At 39.0% G+C, this 20,606-nt stretch overlaps 1 protein-coding gene across 3 annotated transcripts in view; it reads right to left on the reverse strand.

Moving 5' to 3' along the window:
- Positions 1-5,515: 5,515 nt before the first annotated feature.
- The window catches only part of TMEM244 (transmembrane protein 244), a 30,515-nt gene continuing 15,424 nt past the window's right edge, over positions 5,516-20,606 (reverse strand). The window contains exons 2-5 of one of the 3 annotated variants that reach the window (XM_008072100.1): positions 14,354-14,439; positions 11,385-11,458; positions 7,157-7,282; positions 5,516-5,656 (exon numbers count right to left, since the gene is read on the reverse strand). In XM_008072100.1, coding sequence (XP_008070291.1) covers positions 5,565-5,656; positions 7,157-7,282; positions 11,385-11,458; positions 14,354-14,439 — 378 coding nt within the window. In that variant the 3' untranslated portion in view covers positions 5,516-5,564. Of the gene's footprint in view, positions 5,657-7,006; positions 7,087-7,156; positions 7,283-11,384; positions 11,459-14,353; positions 14,440-20,606 lie in introns of those variants that run through there. The other 2 variants (XM_008072102.1, XM_008072101.1) reach the window with 2 other exon arrangements.

The following is a 20,606-nucleotide window of genomic DNA, read 5'->3' on the forward strand; positions in this document are numbered from 1 at the left end:
GCGTAGGGATCACAGATGTGCGAGCCACAGCACCCAGCCCATTAACTCTCTTTTAAAAATATAGTTATAAAGTCTACTAAATACATTTAAATATAAGTGTGAACAAATAATAAAATTTAGCTCTGATGCAATATATGTTACAGTATAGAAATTCTGAAGCAAAGTGATCCAGTTGTTCTGTTAAAAATCCTTCAGCTCTGGATAAATGAAGTTGTCTTTGAACAAACAATATGCTAAAGCCTGGCCTCCGCATATCATTGAAATTAAGCCGGATCCTGCAAGTAAATGAAAGAGGAGTTTTGGTTAACTATCAGTAATGAATAATTCATCAGTGAGATTATGAATACAAACAATTGTCGGGACTAAAATAATATTTCTGAAACTGACATACTGCTGGAGATAGAATAGTTTATAGATTCAGCCAAGAGAGGGTAGGTGTATGGTCTGAGGCTGGTAAATTGCTGAAATTTAAACTTTCCTTCGGGGAATAGGTGCATGGCTCTGTCAAATTAATAGTAAAGAGTTCTTAAAACTCAGAAATTCAAAGGCAGTGAAGTCAAAGCACAAGCCAAGGAATTCACGATTAGTTCTTTTTGTTCTTCAATCTGCCATTTGTTTGTGTTGTTGCTGTTCATAAAAAATATATATCTTAATATGTTGTTTTCCTTTTAACTATAAAAGGGAAGCGTGCTCACTAACTTGGAAAATATATTTAAGTGTAGAAGAGAGATTTAAAACCAGAATTTGCCGGGCTCGGTGGCTCAGTCTGTAATCCCACGCTTTGAGAGGCTGAGGTGAGTGGATTGCCTGAGCCCGCGGGTTCGAGACCCGCCTGGGCAACTTGGCGAGACTTCATCTCTTACAATAAATCAAAAAATTAGCCGAGTGTGGTAGCGCGCACCTGTAGTTCCAGCTACTTGGAAGCTGAGGCGGAAGGATCGCCGGCGCCCAGCAGGTCGAGGCTGCGGTGACCGGGAGCGGCCACTGCACTCCAGGCTGGGCGACAGAGTGAGACTCCAACTCAAAATCAAAAAAATAAAAAATAAAAATAAAAACCAGAATTTCTCCTACCTGAGCTATTTGGTTTTATGAAAATATCTTTAGTGTAATTTAATTGGGCCAATGACTCTCATCTCTTTTAAAATATTGATCTGACTTTACAGAACTTTTACAAATCTGTTGTTTTTTGTGTGTGGCCATAACAGCAAAACTTCCATAAAAGGTAAAGTTCCCTGTAAGGATTGCACAACTACCTTACACAAAGACACATGTCCAATGTGAGACCATGAGATAGAATTTCCTAGATGTTTAACTACTGTTCTCTTATGTCTAAATTTTTTACCCAAAGAAAAACAAAGAAGGCTACCTGAAAGCTCATGTAGTAACTGTCTTTCAAGGAATCCAGGCTTGGTTATTGAAACTAAAATAGTCGCCTAACAATTTTAGCACATTCTACCGGCCATTCTATTATGCCTAGGCTGACTTTCCTTGGCAGCAAGGTGACATAGGCTGTTGACTGAGCAGACAAAGCCATGGCAATTTTGTGACATTGTAAATAAAATTTTTAAAAAGACAAGTTATTTTTCAGAGAGAAAAGACCATTTCCAGTTATGCTTATAGCATTTCTTTCAGTACCTTTTTTTAACAATTTATTAAAAATTCTCTTCTTTGAAAGGTTTAGGAAAAATAAAATATAAGCATTTTCTACATGTGTTTTCTGTATGTACTAAGCAATACTGGAGAAAAGTACACGACTTAATAGACATGCAGGGGAAGTGGAGAATTAAACTCAAGTGAAAGCTAAGATAAATGATACTGGTGGCTGGGCGCGCTGGCGCAAGCCTGTCATCCCAGCACTCTGGGAGGCCGAGGCGAGGGGATTGCTTGAGCCCAGGTGTTCAAGACCAGCCTGGGCAACTTGGTGAGACCTCGTCTCTACAATAAATCAAAAAATAAGCCGGGCGTGGCAGCACACGCCTGTAGTTTCAGCTACTTGAAGGCTGAGGCAGAAGGATCAACTGAGCCCAGCAGGAGGATCAACTGAGCCCAGCAGGTCAAGACCGCAGTGGCCATTAGCGTGCCACTGCACCCCAGCCTGGGTGATGGAGTGAGACTCCGACTCAAAAAATAATTACAAATAAATAAAATAAAATAAATAAATAATACTGGTACAATAAACAGGTCATGTAACTAAATACGGTGGTCAATATCTGGCTTAAGCAAGAGAAAAAGCTTTAGAAAAGTCTACTTTCACTTGGTTGATTTTCTTACTAGATGTATGACTGATGGGTTCAGTACAATTTGTGAACAGAAAAAAAATAATTGAAATACTTTTGCTGCTTCTTGTTCTACTAGAAAAACAGTATGTCATGCATGAAGAAAAAAGAATGTGTCACAAAGCTGTGTCCAGTATGTTAGTGCCCGTAATTTTAGAATGATAATCTTTGAACAGTCTGCTAATCTAATTATCTGACTCACATAGAAATATTTTTATGCCCCCACTTTATATAAAAAAAATTCATATTATATAATGTATATATCTTTATTATATATGATATATTATTATATATATGACACATATATAATGATCAACAATAGATAATTATCTTTATCCTTTTTGAACCCTCCCAGGGTGAAGATTAAGCAGCCCCCATGCTAGTCCACTGAGTTGTATTCTTTGTGAGGAGCCCAAATACACTCATCACACGCCAGTAAGGTCACTACTACTTAATTTCATCTCATTTAGTTCTCCCTATACTGACCTAACAAATATTTATTAACGTTCTACTATGTGCCGGTCACTACATAGGGAACTGAATATGTTATCATGAACCTTTTAGCTCTTAAATTTACTTGAAAGTGAAAATTCACCTAGTCTATAATTTTCTTTTCAACAGACTAAGCAGCATTTTGCTATTTTCCAACTGAATTTAGAAACAAATACTCTGGCCATTTGTATGTTCTTTTCTTAGTCATGTCTTATATGCTTGCTTCTGTCTGATTTGAAAGTAATAGTTACAGAACTAAAGAGCAACAGAGAGCTTGTGATACTAATTGAGCAGCCTATATCTTCTTTTCAGTTTCCTTGTACTCCTTCCCATGACCTAAATGGTGTTCATCTCCATAAATTCTTGTAAGGTCTACTCTTAACCCTGTGCATATTCTTAGAAAGCATAACCATTACAGAGGAAGGAACATCACATCTCTGCAGTAGTAGCTTCAGGGTTGTATGTAGGAGTGTCTCTGGGGTGGACATCTTTGTTGGAAAAGAACACTCGTTAGAGGACTCACCTTAGAGGCTGTGGAAACTCTACTAAGTTATCCAATTCTAGAAGCCTCATTTTCTAAGTTTGCAAAACTGGATTATAATACATATATCACAGGATTGTCATAAACGTTAGTGAGACGAATGCAATGTCCCTGACTAATGGTATGCAAATCAATACATGGTAAGTATTATTAATAATGTGTAGGACATTAAAATTGAGTGCCAATGCCAGAACATGTTTGGGTATGCTTGCTGTTGTCAGAACAGATTGAGGGTATTAGACAAAATGATTGCCAAATCAATAAAAGCAATTTAAAAACATATTAATATGACCTTTATATTTGAAAGCCAGATGCAACAGATTTAGAAGTTAATAGTCTCCATACTTGATAAATACTGAAATCTGTTTGGAAGCATCCAACTTTGCTTTATGTGGCAGTCTATTAACACAAATCCATGTTAATATTGCGATGTCGCTTTCCCCCCCAAATTTCTAATTATTACTACATAATATGATTAAGCAAGAGCATAAATAAAAGTAATATTGGAACAATATCATTTCCTGTATATTTGCTGTTTTGTATGTTCATTTTTCTATTTCTCAAAATAGAATTCTATGGAAAACATAATCTTTAGATTGGATTATTTAAAACTAAGACTGAGCTACATGTGTACAGCTACTTTACTTCTAGAAAGTGAAAGTGTGTAAAACAACAGGGGAGATTAAAGTCGGACACCTTGAAGAACTCAACTGTAAAAACTTGAAAACACTGTAAAGAAACAAAAATTAAAAGGTACTGACTTTATTTGAAGTGAGGGCATGCATACGAGAACAAAAAAGACTCAGCATGTGCTCTCTGCCATTGCTGCTCAAAGTATGGTCGGTCGACCAGCAGTGCCAGCATCACCGAGCCATATGCTAGTTATCTTTTTGCAAGATCGTCAGGTGATTTGCATGCAATGTGTACATTACAGTTTGAGAAACTCTGCTCTAAGCTATCCTTCCAAGCCCTTTATATTAACAGGAGGAAAAAAATGCTGAAGCTCCTTTACCTTAGTATATTCCTCTATTCCCTGTTCCCTACCCAGGAGCTCTTTTCACACTTTAGTTCCAGTACACAATCATTTTTGTTGTTGTTCCCACTTTCTTCCTCATGATGGTGTCTTTTTAGAGATACATCTTGAGTCTTGACTATTTCATTTGAATTCTTCTATGGAGGGTAGTATCCTCCCGTGATCTATAAGTCAGGTTTCAGCCTCTTTGTCCTACTAAAAATTCAACCTTTCGAGGAACCATGAATGTCACAAGATGATTTATTTAGATAAGTTGTGGACAATAAGAAGTTAGGGAGGGCTGTGTCTTGGGACCCAAGAATCAATGAAATACAGGATGTGAGAGCATGAAGCTCTGTGAAGAGATGAAAGGATTTATTCTCGTCTGTTAGTGAGGCAGCCACATCCCAGCTTTGCAGTAGTAGCTTCAGGATTCGATATAGGACTGTCTCTGGGGTGGCTGTATATGTTGGAAGGGAAAAAGAGGAACTCTGTAGTTTGGCATCAGGTCTTGTGTGTACTTGCTCCTCATACTATTCCTGGGTCTACCAGTTGACTCACTGGTACTGTGGCCTACCTGAGGCTTTTGTGTTTAGTTTGTATATAGATTCCATTAAAAGTGCAAAATTGTAAGCGTTTGAAGTTTTAAGTGTTCAGTGTCCTAAAACATTTTTTAAAGAAAGGTGTATCTGCTCTAGTTTCTCTACTCATGGAGACTCAATCCTTCCTTCCTTCCTTGAGAAAAAAATGGTGGGGAGAGAAAGGGAGATCAGACTTGGAGGCAAGGTAAGGAAGTCTAGGGTTTCATGAAAATTTGCCAGGATGTGGAGTCTTGATTGGCTTTTGCTCACTTCAGCCCCTTATTATTGTTCAACATATAAAGTAAATTCTATATCATTCCTTCATAAATTCAAATTGTATCCAAAGGAGAAGTAGAGTATGGTATATTTCTTATATATCCATTTACTGGTTTATTTTCTTTTTTCCAAGTACATGTCAGGATGGCAGCTTCTCTCATGTCGATTATTTCTGGGCTGACTCGAGAGTCTATTTGGGCCAGAAGAGACAACCAGCGGAGTCCATCTTCAGCAAAACAGAGTTTTTATTATCTTAGACATCATCCTCATTATTATTTTCTTAAGATAATATATATATTATCATATATATAAATATCTTCTTAAGATAATAATACTATAAAATCTGTCTGAGATAAAATCTATTTCTAAAAGCTATTCTATTAACATTATTTTTGTGCATTAGAGAATCTAAACTGTAACAATCCTGTTATACCTAAAGCAGCCCACCAATGCGATGTCAAGGGGAATTCCAGCATAACTGCAACAGAAGAAAAAAGGTGTTTATTTTCAAAACATACTTTTTTTTTTAAACTCATAAAGAAATGCTTCGCTTTAGTCTCATCATATCCACATAACAAAGAGAAAATTTATTCATGCAGTCAGGTAGCCCTAAAGTTGTACTTAAGTCATGGTCATTTGTTTAAGTCAATTACTTGGAACTCCTCTCCTAGAATAGAAATAATGAATGATTGCATTTTCAGGTAGACTCACCAAGTTGGTGTGACGTGACAGTCCTAAGACCATCCTGAATCCTCAATGCCTGGCTACCTCTGGAATTCTGAACCACTTAACACTGAACTTAATTCTATCCAGCAACTATTTTGTAAGCATCTCCTATGTGCCGTGTGTTAGACAACTGGCTCGTAGATGTCTGGGTCCAGAATCTGTAACTCATCCAACCCTAAGGGTTGAACCACTTCATACTACAAGCCCTTTTACTAATATCCTGTGGCCATTTTGTACTCACACTTAGGCCTAAAGGAAAATAGAGAATTGGAGAGGGGCTAGTGATTCACTGAGTTATTGAGGGAAAATCTGTGTCTGAGGGAACTGATGCTAGGTGATCAATATTCTGGCATTCTCTAAGAGCAGTGAAGCTGGGAAGTTGCAATTTGTTTGAAATTGTATGTTCTTAAGTTGGAGGCGGGCTACACTATCAATAGATCAGGGCACTGCAGATATGTGTGCGATTTAAGTTGGTAATAAAGATGAATAAACTTTGATTTATAACTTGTGACTGATTATCACCCACACTTTGACCAGTGCACTTTTAACAAAAATAACAGAGGATAGCAAGGGAGAGAAAGTAACAGCGGAAGAGTAAATTTTGGATAGATAAATGAATGAATAGACGAAATGATAATTTACTGAGCAATTATTCTATGCTAGCCAGTGTCAGACAATTTCTCGTTATCTCATTAAAGCTTCACCAGGTCTCCCCCATTTTGTACAGGTCAAAACTCATGTGAGACATGTGACTTGTCCAAGGCTACACACCTAGTAAAAGGTAGGACTGGAATTGGAGTCATTTTCTTCTCCAAAGATCAGGAAGAAATACAAGATCCTTAGTCTAAGAACCGGTATTCCTGTTAAAATAACTATTATTACACAGATTTCCTTGGGTTCCAGTTCCCAGTCTTTGGTTGGTTTGTGCCTCAGGGAAGGGTTTTGGAGAAAAGATATGTCTTATCGAGGCAAATCCTGTAGAAGTTGATGACAAGTCGAACGTGAAAGGAGATTAAGAAGCACCTACATTTCAGCACCTACATTTCTTCTGAATTGGATGACAGAGCTTCAAAACCTCTCCCATAGGAGTGGAAGAACATGGCGGCGGGGCGGGGAGGGTGAAGAACTTACACCATCAGTTCTTAGCATTTAGCCATCCTAGGAGAATATGCATACAGGGTTCTACTCAGGAAGTGACTTAGGGACAATATAATACATTTTATTTTGTTTCCGGCTATTTTATTTTGCTTACCAGTTGAAGTGATGGCAACATGGAGAATAGTTACTGAAATGGCATAATCCCAAACCCATTCTTCCACAACCAGAACAAAAAGCAATCCACAAACAAAGTAGGTGACCTCTGTTGAGACTAAAAGAACTACAAATAAAAAGAAGAATATAATTATTTGGGATGAGAGCGATGAATGATTCCGAAATATAACTCATAACAAAACCATTAAGAACTTACTCTGGGAAGAAATTTTGGTAAGAATTTCAAAAATATTCCATCTCTTAACAATCCTAAAATTTAAATGAAAACTTTTTCATGGATTTTAAAAGGTTTATAGAAAAATGACATATAATTTCTGTTTCACATTCTTTATACTTAACATCTTAGAAAGTAAAAAAAGATGAACCAATTCAACCAATTCATGCAAATCTATAATTGGATTGCAAATCTCATTTTAAGATATATTAAAAACTAATGAAAAAATTCAGTTCTGAGTTTTAAGAAATGAAAAAAAGAAACGACATGTTAAGAGCTTATTGAACTATAACATTTCTTTGGTACTGAGCACTGCCTAACTTGGAAATGAGTTCTTTTGTGTCTTTGTAATGAAATGGGTTGTTCTGATAGTCATCTGAAAAGCATAACTGATAACCACGGATGAAAGAAAGCCTCATAAATGAAAGGTATGGATGAGGACACTCTTCTAAATCCACTGGCTATCACAGAGTGGTTTTCTTGAACACATATAAAGAGATAAATACTTAAAAGTGAGGACCACAAATCTCTAAGAGCCTTGTACTTGTGATGGGCAAACCTCTTGCCTCTTGTCTTTGATGCGTATTTTTAAGATTATAGTGACTTCAAAGAGGAGATCCATCAAACTTTAAAATGACAAATTTACATGATATACCAAAGTTTCTTTGTAAATGACTCCACTCTCCATAAAATTGCGTTTCTTTCCCTTTATTTTTAATTTTAAAATATTTTAAAATATTTTAATTTTTTGTAGAGATGGGGTCTTGCTATGTTGCCCAGGCTGGTCTCAAACCCCTGGCCTTAAGCAATCTTCCATCCTCAACCTCCCAAAGTGCTGGGATTATGGGCGTGAGCCACTATATCTGGTCTCTTTCCTATTAAAACATGGCAAGTAATTGGTATGTTCATACAATTCAGGAATCAATAAATCTAGGCAAACTATATTTTCTTTTTTTTTACTGTAAATATACTTCTGTCATTTTTGTTTACTCTTCTGCAGCTCTTCAAGGTTGAGGTTCTTGTCTCATGTCCAGGAAGAATGAGGGACACAGACATCCAAAAAGTGAGAAAACAGGATTTATTGAGAGGACAGAAAAGCTCCCACAGTGGGAAGGGGCCCGAAGGGGTTTCCCACAAACTATATTTCCAAAGCAAAAAATACAATAATCATCTTATATCCTATTGTGCAGAAGTTATTATTATTTTTATCATTATTATTATTATTATTTTGAGTCAGAGTCTCACTCTGTCATCCAGTCTGGAATGCAGTGGCATGACCACACCTACCGCAGCCTCAACCTTCTGGGCTCAGGCGATCCTTCTGCCTCAGCCTGCCAAGGAGCTGGGACTACCGGTTCATGCCACCACATCTGGCTAATTAAAAAAAAATGATTGTAGAGACAGGGTCTTGCCTTGTTGTCCAGGCATGTCTTGAAATCCTGGGCTCAGGCAATCCTTTTACCCAGGACTCCCAAAGTGCTGGGATTACAGGTATGAGCGCCCGGACCAGAAGTAGTTATTAACCAGTAAGCCAGTGGCCGCCTAGGAGGTAAGCAAGGCACCGAGTAACCAAGTCCCAGGTACAATCTTTTTAAAAGCCTCACACTTCCTTCTCTTCAATTCTATTTGACTCAGGAGATTCAAAAACTGAATGGAGAGTTCTTACTAACTCTTTATCTGTTGCACATGAACTCCTTGGCCCAGGGCCGATGAGTTTAACATGTCCTGCCGCCTAAAATCGAGAAAGAAGCTGTCCCGTTGACATCACCTCTTCATACCTTCACGCCTTTCTTCACCACTGGTTTACAGAACCACCGCATTAATACAGAGGAAGAGAAATACCACTTTTGTTGGCATTAAGAGATTCTATAGGTTAGCTTACAGCTGCTTGGAGATAGTGACTTTTGTCTTACACAAGCTGGTTTGTGTATGTTGACAGAGAATACTTATGCTTTGTTATAATATGAAAGAAAACATGATTTAAAGCAAGTAGTACAAAATCTGAAGTCTAGATGCTAGCATTTTAGCCTTGCCTTTATCACTTAGGAGTTTTAGAACCTTGAGTGGGATTTTTACTGCTAGATCTGTCTGTTTTCTTATCCATGAGCTGGGAAATGGAGTACTATCTCATTTATTTCAAAAAATTGTTGAAAAGATTTTAATTTGAAATGAAAGACATCTTCAAACTGTTCTCTGCAATGCGAAGGAAAGAGATGAGTAATCAAAATGTTTTAACTGGACTCACGCTTTCCAACGTCCTTGCTAAAACAGATATCCTGGGTGACAAAATCATTGAAACAGACATGAAACCTGACCCTGAACACATGCCGAAGGCTCTGAGATGACGCTTACATTTTATCTCCAAGATTAAATAAGTCTAGATTCTCAAAGAAACCACTTTGAAGAGTTATGGCACTTATCTCCTGAAGCCTAAAATTAAAGATCTAATAGGCTAAGGGTTTATTGATATCTTTGTACATATGTTTGTGTTTCATGAGAGGGAAGGATCATCATAAACTGTGCCAGACTTCCTGGGATCTTCACTAAGCTCTGCTTATGTAAAAGATCTTCATTAATCTTTGCTATGTAAAAACACAGCCTTCTCGAGTAAGCCTGTGATATTGTCCTATCTTTATTGACTGACCCAAAGGCAAGAATTAAATATTAACAGTTGAGTTTTAAAACTCTCTCCCTACTCAAAACACACACACACACAGCCTATACTTGACTCTTTCCTTTGACTATCATATTATCATTTGTGAATCATCTTGGGAAAAACTAGGAAAGTGCCTGCAGAGAAAGGTAAGACCAAATGTTAGACCTCATTAAGATAAAAGTCTTTTATTCTCACATGTTTTTCTACTCAAAATTGGCTCAGTGAGGGACCCAAACAAAGATACTCATTTGAGGAAGCTGTTCTAAACCTGTTTATTTGGATTCAGTCATTCTGGTTGACCAAGTTTTCTATACAAATTATCTTTGAACTCTTGTTTCTTTACCCTCAAGCAGTTTTTGAATATTTACATATATTTGTCCCCAAAAAGATTGTCCAGTGGTTTTCTAATGAGTTGTAATGTTTAGAGAATTGACAGCACATTTTTTAAAAAGTAGAAAAAACTTAACAGAATGTTAAGAATAATTACTGTACATGGAAAGTAAACTGGTGATTTATTTTCTATTTTTTCCCTACTTTCTGCTTATATTTTCTAAGATTTCATTTATTACCCTGTTTCATTTTATAACGGAAAGTAACACTAAAATTTTACTTTGCTAAAGATGGGGCAAACTCACCATGATCACCCCCAAAACAAGTAGGTTTGACATATATTCAATACAAATAGGAATGATTATTAACATACATTAGGCTTATGAACATACTAGTTATTAATGAATTATTATTCCACAAAAATGCTAACTTTAAGAGATAAATTTCGTCTTAGTATACGCTTCCATATTGTTTTCCCTCCACAACAAATTCTATACAATTTAGAGAGGAAAAATAAAGCAGAAATGTACAAAGTAGAAAATGAAATTTCTCTGTCATCCCAGATGGGAGACAACAGTTTGTTGCATAATTCTCCAGATTTCTCACAACTGACGCCATGTATTTGACTCTCTTCTACAGAAATGAAATTATACTATACAAATTCTTTTGTGGTCTATATTTTTACTTTATATTCAGAAACATTTTTATACATCAGTACATTAAGTCATTCTTTTTTTTTCCCTTAAAAAATATCAATGTACAAAAATTCACCATAATACCATGAATTAAAAATTCCCTTTCCCCACTTATTTTATCTTACTTTTTCTCCTAGGAATAGTCACTTAAAAAATTTTTGAGGATACTTTTCCAAATTAGTTTTTGAAGTCAGATATATCACAGAGATAACTGAGGGGCCGACCTGACATTTTAAAATTTTTTAATGAAAATCTTATTTTTAAGAACACTTAGTTCACTAATTGACAAGAATTAAAAATGAAAAACAATTACCTTTATAATTTGCATTGAGCCAGGAGGGATTTGTTCTGAAATCAAATGGTGCCAGGACATCCAATTCAGACACCCTACAGATGTAAGAAGCAAAGATACTTTACTCTGGATGAGGCAGTTCGTAACTGCACATCAAAGCTTTGCACATCACTATTCACATACAAGGATAAATCGTTAGATGGACCTGTTTTGTGGCACATGTAAAAACTGGCTGAAATGGGAAGGAGTCAGCAATGATGACAATAAACTCCGTAAAATATTTTTCTGATTCAAACGTCTCACTCTTCTTGCTTGATTACCAGTTGTGGTAACGATTACAGTAGCATTTCAGATCAATTATTAGGTTAGAGAGAAAAAAATGGTAACAAGGGACAAGGGGATGTCTGAGGATGAAATATAAATTTAACCCTGAATTATACCCCACATCTTTAAAATAAAAATAAATTAAAATTAAAAAAAAGAAGTAAAACAAATCAATAGATTCCTTTAAAAAAAAAAAAAGTTCACCCTAGATATGATTTCTCCAGAGACCTCTGTATAGACTGGGGAAATTGGGGTCACCCAACACTAACTAGAATGTCCATTAAGTTCTTCTTTTTATAATATCGCATTTGTTACATTTGACTTGAGTGAATCTTCCATCCTTGGTATAGTCTTAAAAAAATAAAGCCAAGAACTGGTAGAACTTATAGAACTATTTTGTGTATACTTGCTAATAAATGTCTATATTGGCAGAATAATTTTCTTTTCGATTACTTAAAAAGATGGAACAAGAGCAGGTATCTCCTATTGGCTATTGATTTTTCCCTGAGGGGGCCTAATAGTTGTACATAAAATTGTTTAGGTCAGTTTACAAGAGTAGATATAAAAGTAAAGTTTGCATGTGCATTCATGGGGATATTTAGGTAGCAAAAAAAGAAAAGAAAAGAAAAGAAATATAAACTCACTTCAGAAACAAGCCACTACTTCTTCAGATGTGAAATAGCTTCCCAAAATGGTGTTAAGATATTTTTTAAAATTCGGCCAGGCGTGGTAGCTCACACTTTGGGAAACTGAAACAGGAGAATCGCTTGAACCCAGGAGTCTGAGACTAACCTGGGCAACATAGTGAGACATTGTTCCTACAAAACAATAAATAGCCAGGTATGTAGTCCCAGCTGCTCGGGAGGCTGAAGATCACCTGAGTCCAGGACAATGAGGCTGTGGTGAGCTGTGATATACCACTACACTCAAGTCTGGGTGACTCCAACTCACAAAAATTAAAAACAAACAAAACAAAACAACAAAACTGTCTGACTTGGATGGCAGCCAAATAACATTTTGTCTGCATTGTCTTAAAGAAGACAAAGGTCTGATTAAATCCCACCTTGTACACCAAGGGGACTTGTATCTGAGGTCTCAGCTATAATCTTGGTAGCTCCTATTAACAAATGTGGGAGGAAAATTTAATACTGTGGAGAGAGTAGAGACTTGGAAACAATGAGATCCAAGTTCTAATCCTGGTGGTGTAACTGTGAACTTGGGCAAGTCACTTAATCTCTCTGGGCTTCAAATTATTGTTTATAAATTGAAGAAATTTCATTTTCTGAGATCCTTTCCTATTCTGAAATCTGAGTCTATAAAGTATCCACCTGGACATTCTACTGTGCCCAAGTTTGTGGTTGTGTGCAATTGACCAACCAGTTAGTTTCCTCCTGGAGCTTTAAGGTCTAATTACTTCAAATTCCTCACCTGACTCACAGTAACTACAAACCCTTGAAATCCCATGGAGAAGTGTCCCGTAGAGTCTTGCCTCTTCCTTGCCCCAGGCATGGCCTCAGCATCTTCAGTTCCAGGCAGAGGCTGAGACTTCAGCTGATCATCAAATGCTCCCTCAGCGGGTTTGCCTGCAAGCATGCTGAATAATCCATCCATTGCAAAAATTGTTCTAATAGGCCAGGTATAGTGGCTCATGCCTGTAACGCCAATAATTTGGGAGGCTAAGGCAGGAAGATTGCTTGACAAGCCTGGACAATATAGCAATATCCTGTCTCTCCAAAAAAAAAACCCCCATCTTTTTTTAAAATTAGCTAGGCATAGTGGCACATGCCTGTAGTTCCAGCTACTCATGAAGCTGAGGCAGGAGGATCCCTTGAGCCCAGGAGTTTGAGGCTGCAGTGAGCTATGATTATACCGCTGTACTCCAGCCTGGGCAACAGAGTGAGATTCTGTCTCTAAAAAAATTTAATATATTTTTTAAAATTGATGTAATTATTTTTGATTGTTAATTTGTATATTAAAATAGAATTCCTTTCTTGCGCTATAAAATAAATAGTTTAAACACTCTATTTCCAGGAAGTTGACATATTGACAACCCAAATCTTTAGAGAAAAAAATTCAACCATAGCAAGACAAAAGTTACCTGAAAAATAATGCCTCTCACTCACGCAGAAATGATACCACTAAAAAATACGTGTATAATCTCATGTTGTCCTCATGATAACTTTTTTTGGATTATTACCCCTACTCTATTTGACAAGTGAAGACGCTGAGATAAGAGAAGCTCCCTGACTTGGTCAAGAAAATTCAGGGCGTTAGTAAGAAACTGGGCCAGGTAATTCCCAAAAGCTATTTCCAGTATGGAACCGAAATTATTTAAATGGTGCTCTCTAAGCTCTCTTCTTGTTCAAACTTCCTCTGATTTAATACCAGCCCAGGGAGTCATAGTTTCACTTCCCAACATGACTGTCCTCCAAAGAGGTGAGAGGATGATCCTGCCTGGTTCTATGCACTTCACTTTATGATTGTCACTTTCATCATTTTCAAAAATAGAAGATGAGCTTATTTTGACTTCAAAAACAAAGCAAAAGAATATGCCATTGAGAAATCTGCATCCTCTCATCCCTAAAGACACGTCAACTATTATAGTAAACTCCTCTCATGTGCAGTGTCAGTTTCTTAATTCTGTTTGAGGATGATGTGCTACTTACTTGAACATCATGCAGCTGATGCTCAGAGACACGTAGTACACAGTGTAGAACAAGATGACACACACGAGGAGATTCTGCAGAACAACCTGTAGAGAAACCAGGTGTGAGATCCAAGCGCCCGGGCTTTTTCACATGGTTGTTGGGAACTAGTTTAATGCCCAAAAGATGAGGAATGACTGCCAGATAGCCTTGGCTAGCTTGGAGACCCATGGGGTAGGAAGGGCTTCAAAGAGCACAACGAAAGCGTTGTTGACTGAAGAGGCTGTCATATTGCACATGTGCACCAAGGTTTAATGCACTCTATAAATCCATATCACTTACCCTCCATCCAGCAGAACAAACTTCTGAAACGCTAGTATTTGTATTTTAACTTGACACAGTAAGTCTAAATCTCAGCTGTGGCAACAATAAAAACACGAAAGCAGGTAAATTTCAAAAAGTATGAACAAAAAAAGATTAAAAATACACAAGCGTCTACAGAGCCACTGGCCAAAACACAATAGATGGTCCTGAAATGGAGTCCTTCGACATCTGAGAGTTACCAAGGAAGCACTGCAGATTAATGGCCATCAGATGGATTATTCAGCAACTGGTGCTGAGAAAATTGTCTAACTTCTAAACAGAAAAATCCCATTAGAGTCCAGTCTTGTACCAGACACCACAATAAATTTCAAATGGATTAAAGGCTTAAATGCCAAGGAATAGGTTGGGAGAGAATATTTACACTATATATCACAGGCAAAGGATTGATATCTATAATACATAAACTTACACAGATTAAAAAAAGACAAACACACCAATAGAAAAATGGACAAAGTGTCTAAATAGGCAATTCATGTGAAGATACACTTAAAAAGCCAAAAAATGCTGAACTTTACAATTCATCTTTTAAAATATATTCTTATGAGTATCACAAAAATTTCAGCATTTCACATGGGAAATGCTCGGTTTATTCTTTTCATATTTGAATCTTTAAAAGTCTTTTTTTGCTTCACCAACACTCTAACACTTTAGAATTATTCATTTTCTCTGAATGACTAATTCACCAAATCGACCCAATCTTTTTATTGGCCTAGGTGTGGAAGAAGTCCTCTGCTAAAGGCAAGAGAAGGTGGTTAGCACAGGGCGTCCCACAGTCAATTGGCTGAATGGACCGAATTTACAGATTTACCAAGAACTGACATCTTTCAACTATTTAAAAATGGATGGGCTGTCAGACCTAGGAGGGCCACGGAAAACCAGGACTCTGGGGTTCTGGGACCTTCAGAATCTTCCTCATCCCCTACCCCAAACCATCCTGAATCCTGACCCTCCCTACTCTTTCCTGAAGACCACTCCCCCCACCCAGTAAGTCTCTTCCCTCTCTACCCCTCATTCTCACCCACCTTTGCCCTCAGTATCTCACATTTCTTGTCGCCTCATCACTCCTCCTGCATGATGCTCTGTCTCTCTTTCCTCTACTCTAGGTCACCTCCTATCCACATTCCTCCTTCTTTCTCTAAGCCCTCCCATAGCCTCTGGCTTCATGATGGCCAACGCAATATTTTTTAAAGAAGCAGTAAAGGATGGTTGCAAAATGGACTTTCTCCATAGTTGTCTTTTATTTATTTTTATTTTTATTTTTTTTTGAGTTGGAGTCTCACTCTCTCGCCCAGACTGGAGAGTGCAGTGGCCGCTCCTGGCCACCGCAGCCTCGACCCGCTGGGCTCCGGCTATCCTTCCGCCTCAGTCTTCCGAGTAGCCGGAATTACAGGCGCGCGCCACCACGCCCGGCTGATTTTTTGATTTTTATTGTAGAGATGAGGTCTCGCCTGCCCAGGAGGGTCTCGAACCCGCGGGTTCAGGCAATCCACTCACCTCAGCCTCCCAAAAGCGTGGGATTACAGGCTGAGCCACCGAGCCCAGCAGTTGTCTTTTATTAAAGAATAAAAATCCTCCCTAGAGTCCTCCAGCAAGCTTCCCCTTATGTCTCATAGACCACCACAAGGCTATGTGAACAATCACAGACAAGACTGAAAGGGTTTACCACGACAGGTTCCAGATCATTGTGACTGTGCCCCTGGGGACAGGGACGCACCGCCTCAGTGAAAACCTTGGAGTTCTATTAGCAAGGAAGGAATGGGTGTGAAACTGTGTCTTTGAGATGGAGGAACAATATGGAAATAGCTAAAAGCCCTCATTTTGCGGAGAAGATTATTTGGAGGTCAAGAGAAAATGTGGAAGCTTTGCCTGAGTTGAAGGAACAAATATTGTGCTCAAAACATTAACTGGTCCAGTCCCTTTCCAACTGCGGAGGTGAGGACCTGTTGATAGGAGATGCTTTTGTAACAGGGAGCAAATCAGGGCTTCTTCAGCCCTTTATTTAAAAAGCATTTTTTTTTTCTTTTTTAGAGACAGTTCTGTCGCCCTGGCTGGAGTGCAGTGGAGTGGCCATAACTCACTGTAACCTTGACCTCCTGGCCTCAAGCAATCCTTCTGCCTCAGCCCCCTAAGTAGCTGGGACTAAAAGTGCACCAGTATATCTGGCTAATTTTTTTTTTGAATCAAGTTCTCACTCTAATGCCCAGATTGGAGTGCTGTGGCACCATCATGGCTAACTGCAGCCTAATTTTTTTAAACCTAATTTGTGTAGAGGCAGGATCTAGCTATATTGCCCAGGCTAGTTAGCCTTATAATTTTATTAATAAGTATCATGTGTCTATGTTTGCTTTCCTCTTTACAGTATGAACTACAATAAATTAGTTTTATTTATTTTTATTTTTTGAGTCGGAGTTTTACTCTGTCGCCCAGACTGGACTGCAGTGGCACCCTCACGGCCACCGCAGCCTCGACCTACTGGGCTCAGGTGGTCCTTCTGCCTCAGCCTTTTGTAGCCAGAACTACAGGCATTCACTACCATGCCTGGCTAAGTTTTTGATTTATTGTAGAGACAAGGTCTCGTCAAGTTGCCCAGGCGTGTCTCGAACCCCTGAACTCAGACAATCCTCTCACCTTGGCCTCCCAAAGTGCTGGGATTACAGGTTTAAGCCACCATGCCCAGCCAGTTTTTCTTTTAATTTGAGTGTTAATAGACTCTGGTTGAAATATTTCTCAATGATTGCTTTATTTTATTTCAATCCAAAATAAGAATAATATATAGTCTATACTAATATATATTTTAAGCAAACATGAAACTCCTCTTATTTCTGTTAGCATTGAAATTTAAATATTTTAGGTTTTTAATATGTTCTCTTGCTATTGAATTTTACTTTTCTATCCCAAACAATAGGATTGTGTTACATACTTAGAAAACCCAAATACTAAATCTGGATAAGACATTTGGAACTATTTTTAAAAAATTAAATCATAATCAGACATTTGGAACTATTTTTAAAAAATTAAATCATAATTTATGGGCGAATATATTTATTGACAAATTTGACATATAGCTATACTTACTTTTTCTGACAAATTTATAAAACACTACATATAATTATAATATCACAATGGTGCATTTTACAAAGATTTTTATTTTTGTTTTTATTTTTTGCGTTGGAGTCTCTCTCTGTTGCCCAGGCTGGAGTGCAGTGGCACGCTCACAGCCACCCCAGCATCGACCTGCTGGGCTCCAGCGATCCTTCCACCTCACCCTTCCAAGTAGCCAGAACTACAGGTGTGCTACCACGTCTGGCTAATTTTTTGATTTATCGTAGAGATGAGTTGCCCAGGCTGGTCTCAAACCCTCAGGCGCAGGCAATCCACTCACCTCAGCCTCCCAAAGTGCTGGAATGACAGGCTGAACCACTCACTGAGCCCTGCCTGCAATGATTTTTAAAGAACTATTTTGAAAAGCAAGTCATAGGTTTTAAAAACAATTACTTTTTTCTACCTGAATTATACATGTAGATTTTTAAATAATGATTTTCTTATAAGCAAATTCACTTGCCACTGGTAATTTCTTCCTCTAGTCTATACCCCACACAACCTGTGGAACTGACGACTTTCTGAAAAGACAATCAGACTACGACACTCCTCTGCCTGATAACCTTCTGTGGCCTCATACCATCATCAGGGTTCATCCAAAACATTTTTCTGTTTGACAAACAGTCACTGGGCTGGGTGGCAGCGCTAGATGACTTGGATGTGGTCCCGTCCATACAGACCCAGGCTAGCGGTTCTCAAATGTACAAGCGTCAGACTCCCCTTGAGGACCTGTTGGAACACAGATTGCTGGGTCCCTGCCCCAGTTTCTGATTCAGTATGTCTGGGGTGGGGCCCAGGGACGTGTGTTTTTAACAAATTCCCAGAGGATTCTGGGTCTGATGCACCTGTTAACCACACTTTGAGAGGCACTGATCTAGAGACAGGACTGAATCATCAGATGGCTACAAGAAAGAGAGAAGTGGTATGATTGACGGGTGTTACAGAGCGCTGTAGAGGCCCAAGGGAGAGGCCAGAGGATAGCAGGGGGTGTGTGTGCGCGCGCGCGCGCGCGCGCGTGTGTGTGTGTGTGTGTGTGTGTGTGTGTGTGTGTGTGTGTGTGTGTGTGAAGGGGTGGCTAGGAACATTTCTCCAGGAAATGTTTGACAATAACATTTATCGTAGGTTTTACTGTGGCAGGCACCACATGTGAATTACCTCATTTAATCCTCATAAAAATTCTGAGTGGTAGACTCCTTTTTTTAGAGAGAAGAAAAATGAGATTCAGAGAGGTTTAGCAACTTCTTCAACTTCTGATGATAAATTGCAGAGCTAGGACTCGAGCCTGGCTCTGAATCTCAACCCTCCTGCCATTTGTGGTGGGCTGGGGTGATGGAGGTGGGTTGCAATAGGCAAAAGAAGCCGCTCTGGCAAAAAAAAGATGACTCGAGCTAACTTAGTTTGGGGGTGGATAGGTGGAGTAAGAGGGTGAGTCAGTCTGTAATACAACACACACACACACACACACACACACACACACACACACACACACACACAAGAATAATGTTGAAGGTCAGGCATGAAGGTTCACATTAGTAATTCCGGCTTTTGTGGAAAGCTGAGACTGGAGGATTGCTTAAGCCCAAGAGTTTGAGACCAGCCTGGACAACACTCCCTTACTCCACCTGTCCACCCCCAAACTGAGTTAGCTCGAGTCATCTTTTTTGCCAGAGCAGCTTGACGTTCTCGGTGGCTCAGTCTGTAATCCCAGCACCCGAGGGTCCGAGACCAGCCCAGGCACCTTGTTGAGACCTCGTCTCTACAATTAAAAAAAAAAGTTAGCCAGGCGTGGTAGCATGCACCTGTAGTTCCAGCTACTTGGAAGACTGAGGCAGAAGGATCACCTGAGCCCAACGGGTCAAGGCTGCAGTGGCCGTGAGCATGCCACTGCACTCCAGCCTGGGCGACGGAGTGAGACTCCAACACACACACACACACACACACACACACACACACACACACACACACACACAAGAATAGAATTGAAGGTCAGGCATGAAGGTTCACATTCGTAATTCCAGCATTTATGGAAAGTTGAGACTGGAGAATTGCTTAAGCCTAAGAGTTTGAGACCAGCCTGGACAACATAGTGAGATCTCATCTACAAAAATATCAAATAATTAGCTGGGCATAATAGTGAATGCCTACAGTCCCAGTTACTTGGGATGCTGAGGCAGAAGGATCATCTGAGCCCAGGAGGTCCAGGCTGCGGTGAGCAGTGATCGTGCCATTGCACTCCAGCCTGGGAAACAGAGTGGGACCTCGACTCAAAATAAAAAAAAAAAAAAGAATCAACAACTTGTGGGGATTAAGGGAGAGGGACCATTGATTATATCTCCCAATTTTCCAACCTGATTGACTAAGTGAAGAATAGAAGCAGCAAAATCAGTGTGAAATGCCTGGAATGGCAATTGGTGACCTAACCCAGTGCTGTTCAACAGAAATAAAATGCAAGCCACCTGTGTGACTCTTAGGAGCGGCATTCATAAGAAATTTTATTTTATTTTATTTTATTTTATTTTTGAGTTGGAGTCTCACTCTGTCACCCAGACTGGAGTGCAGTGGCCGCTCCCGGCCACGGCAGCCTTGACCTGCTGGGCTCCGGCGATCCTTCTGCCTCAGCCTTCCGAGTAGCTGGAACTACGGACATGTGCTACCATGCCCGGCTAATTTTTGATTTATTGTAGAGACGAAGTCTCGCCAAGTTGCCCAGGCAGATCTCGAACCCGAGGGCTCAGGCTATCCACTCACCTCAGCCTCCCAAAGCGCTGGGATTACAGGCTGAGCCACCGAG

Source organism: Carlito syrichta, unplaced genomic scaffold, assembly GCF_000164805.1.
Source record: "Carlito syrichta isolate Samal-C Ts95f unplaced genomic scaffold, Tarsius_syrichta-2.0.1 Scaffold314849, whole genome shotgun sequence".
Classification (NCBI taxonomy): Eukaryota; Metazoa; Chordata; class Mammalia; order Primates; family Tarsiidae; genus Carlito; species Carlito syrichta.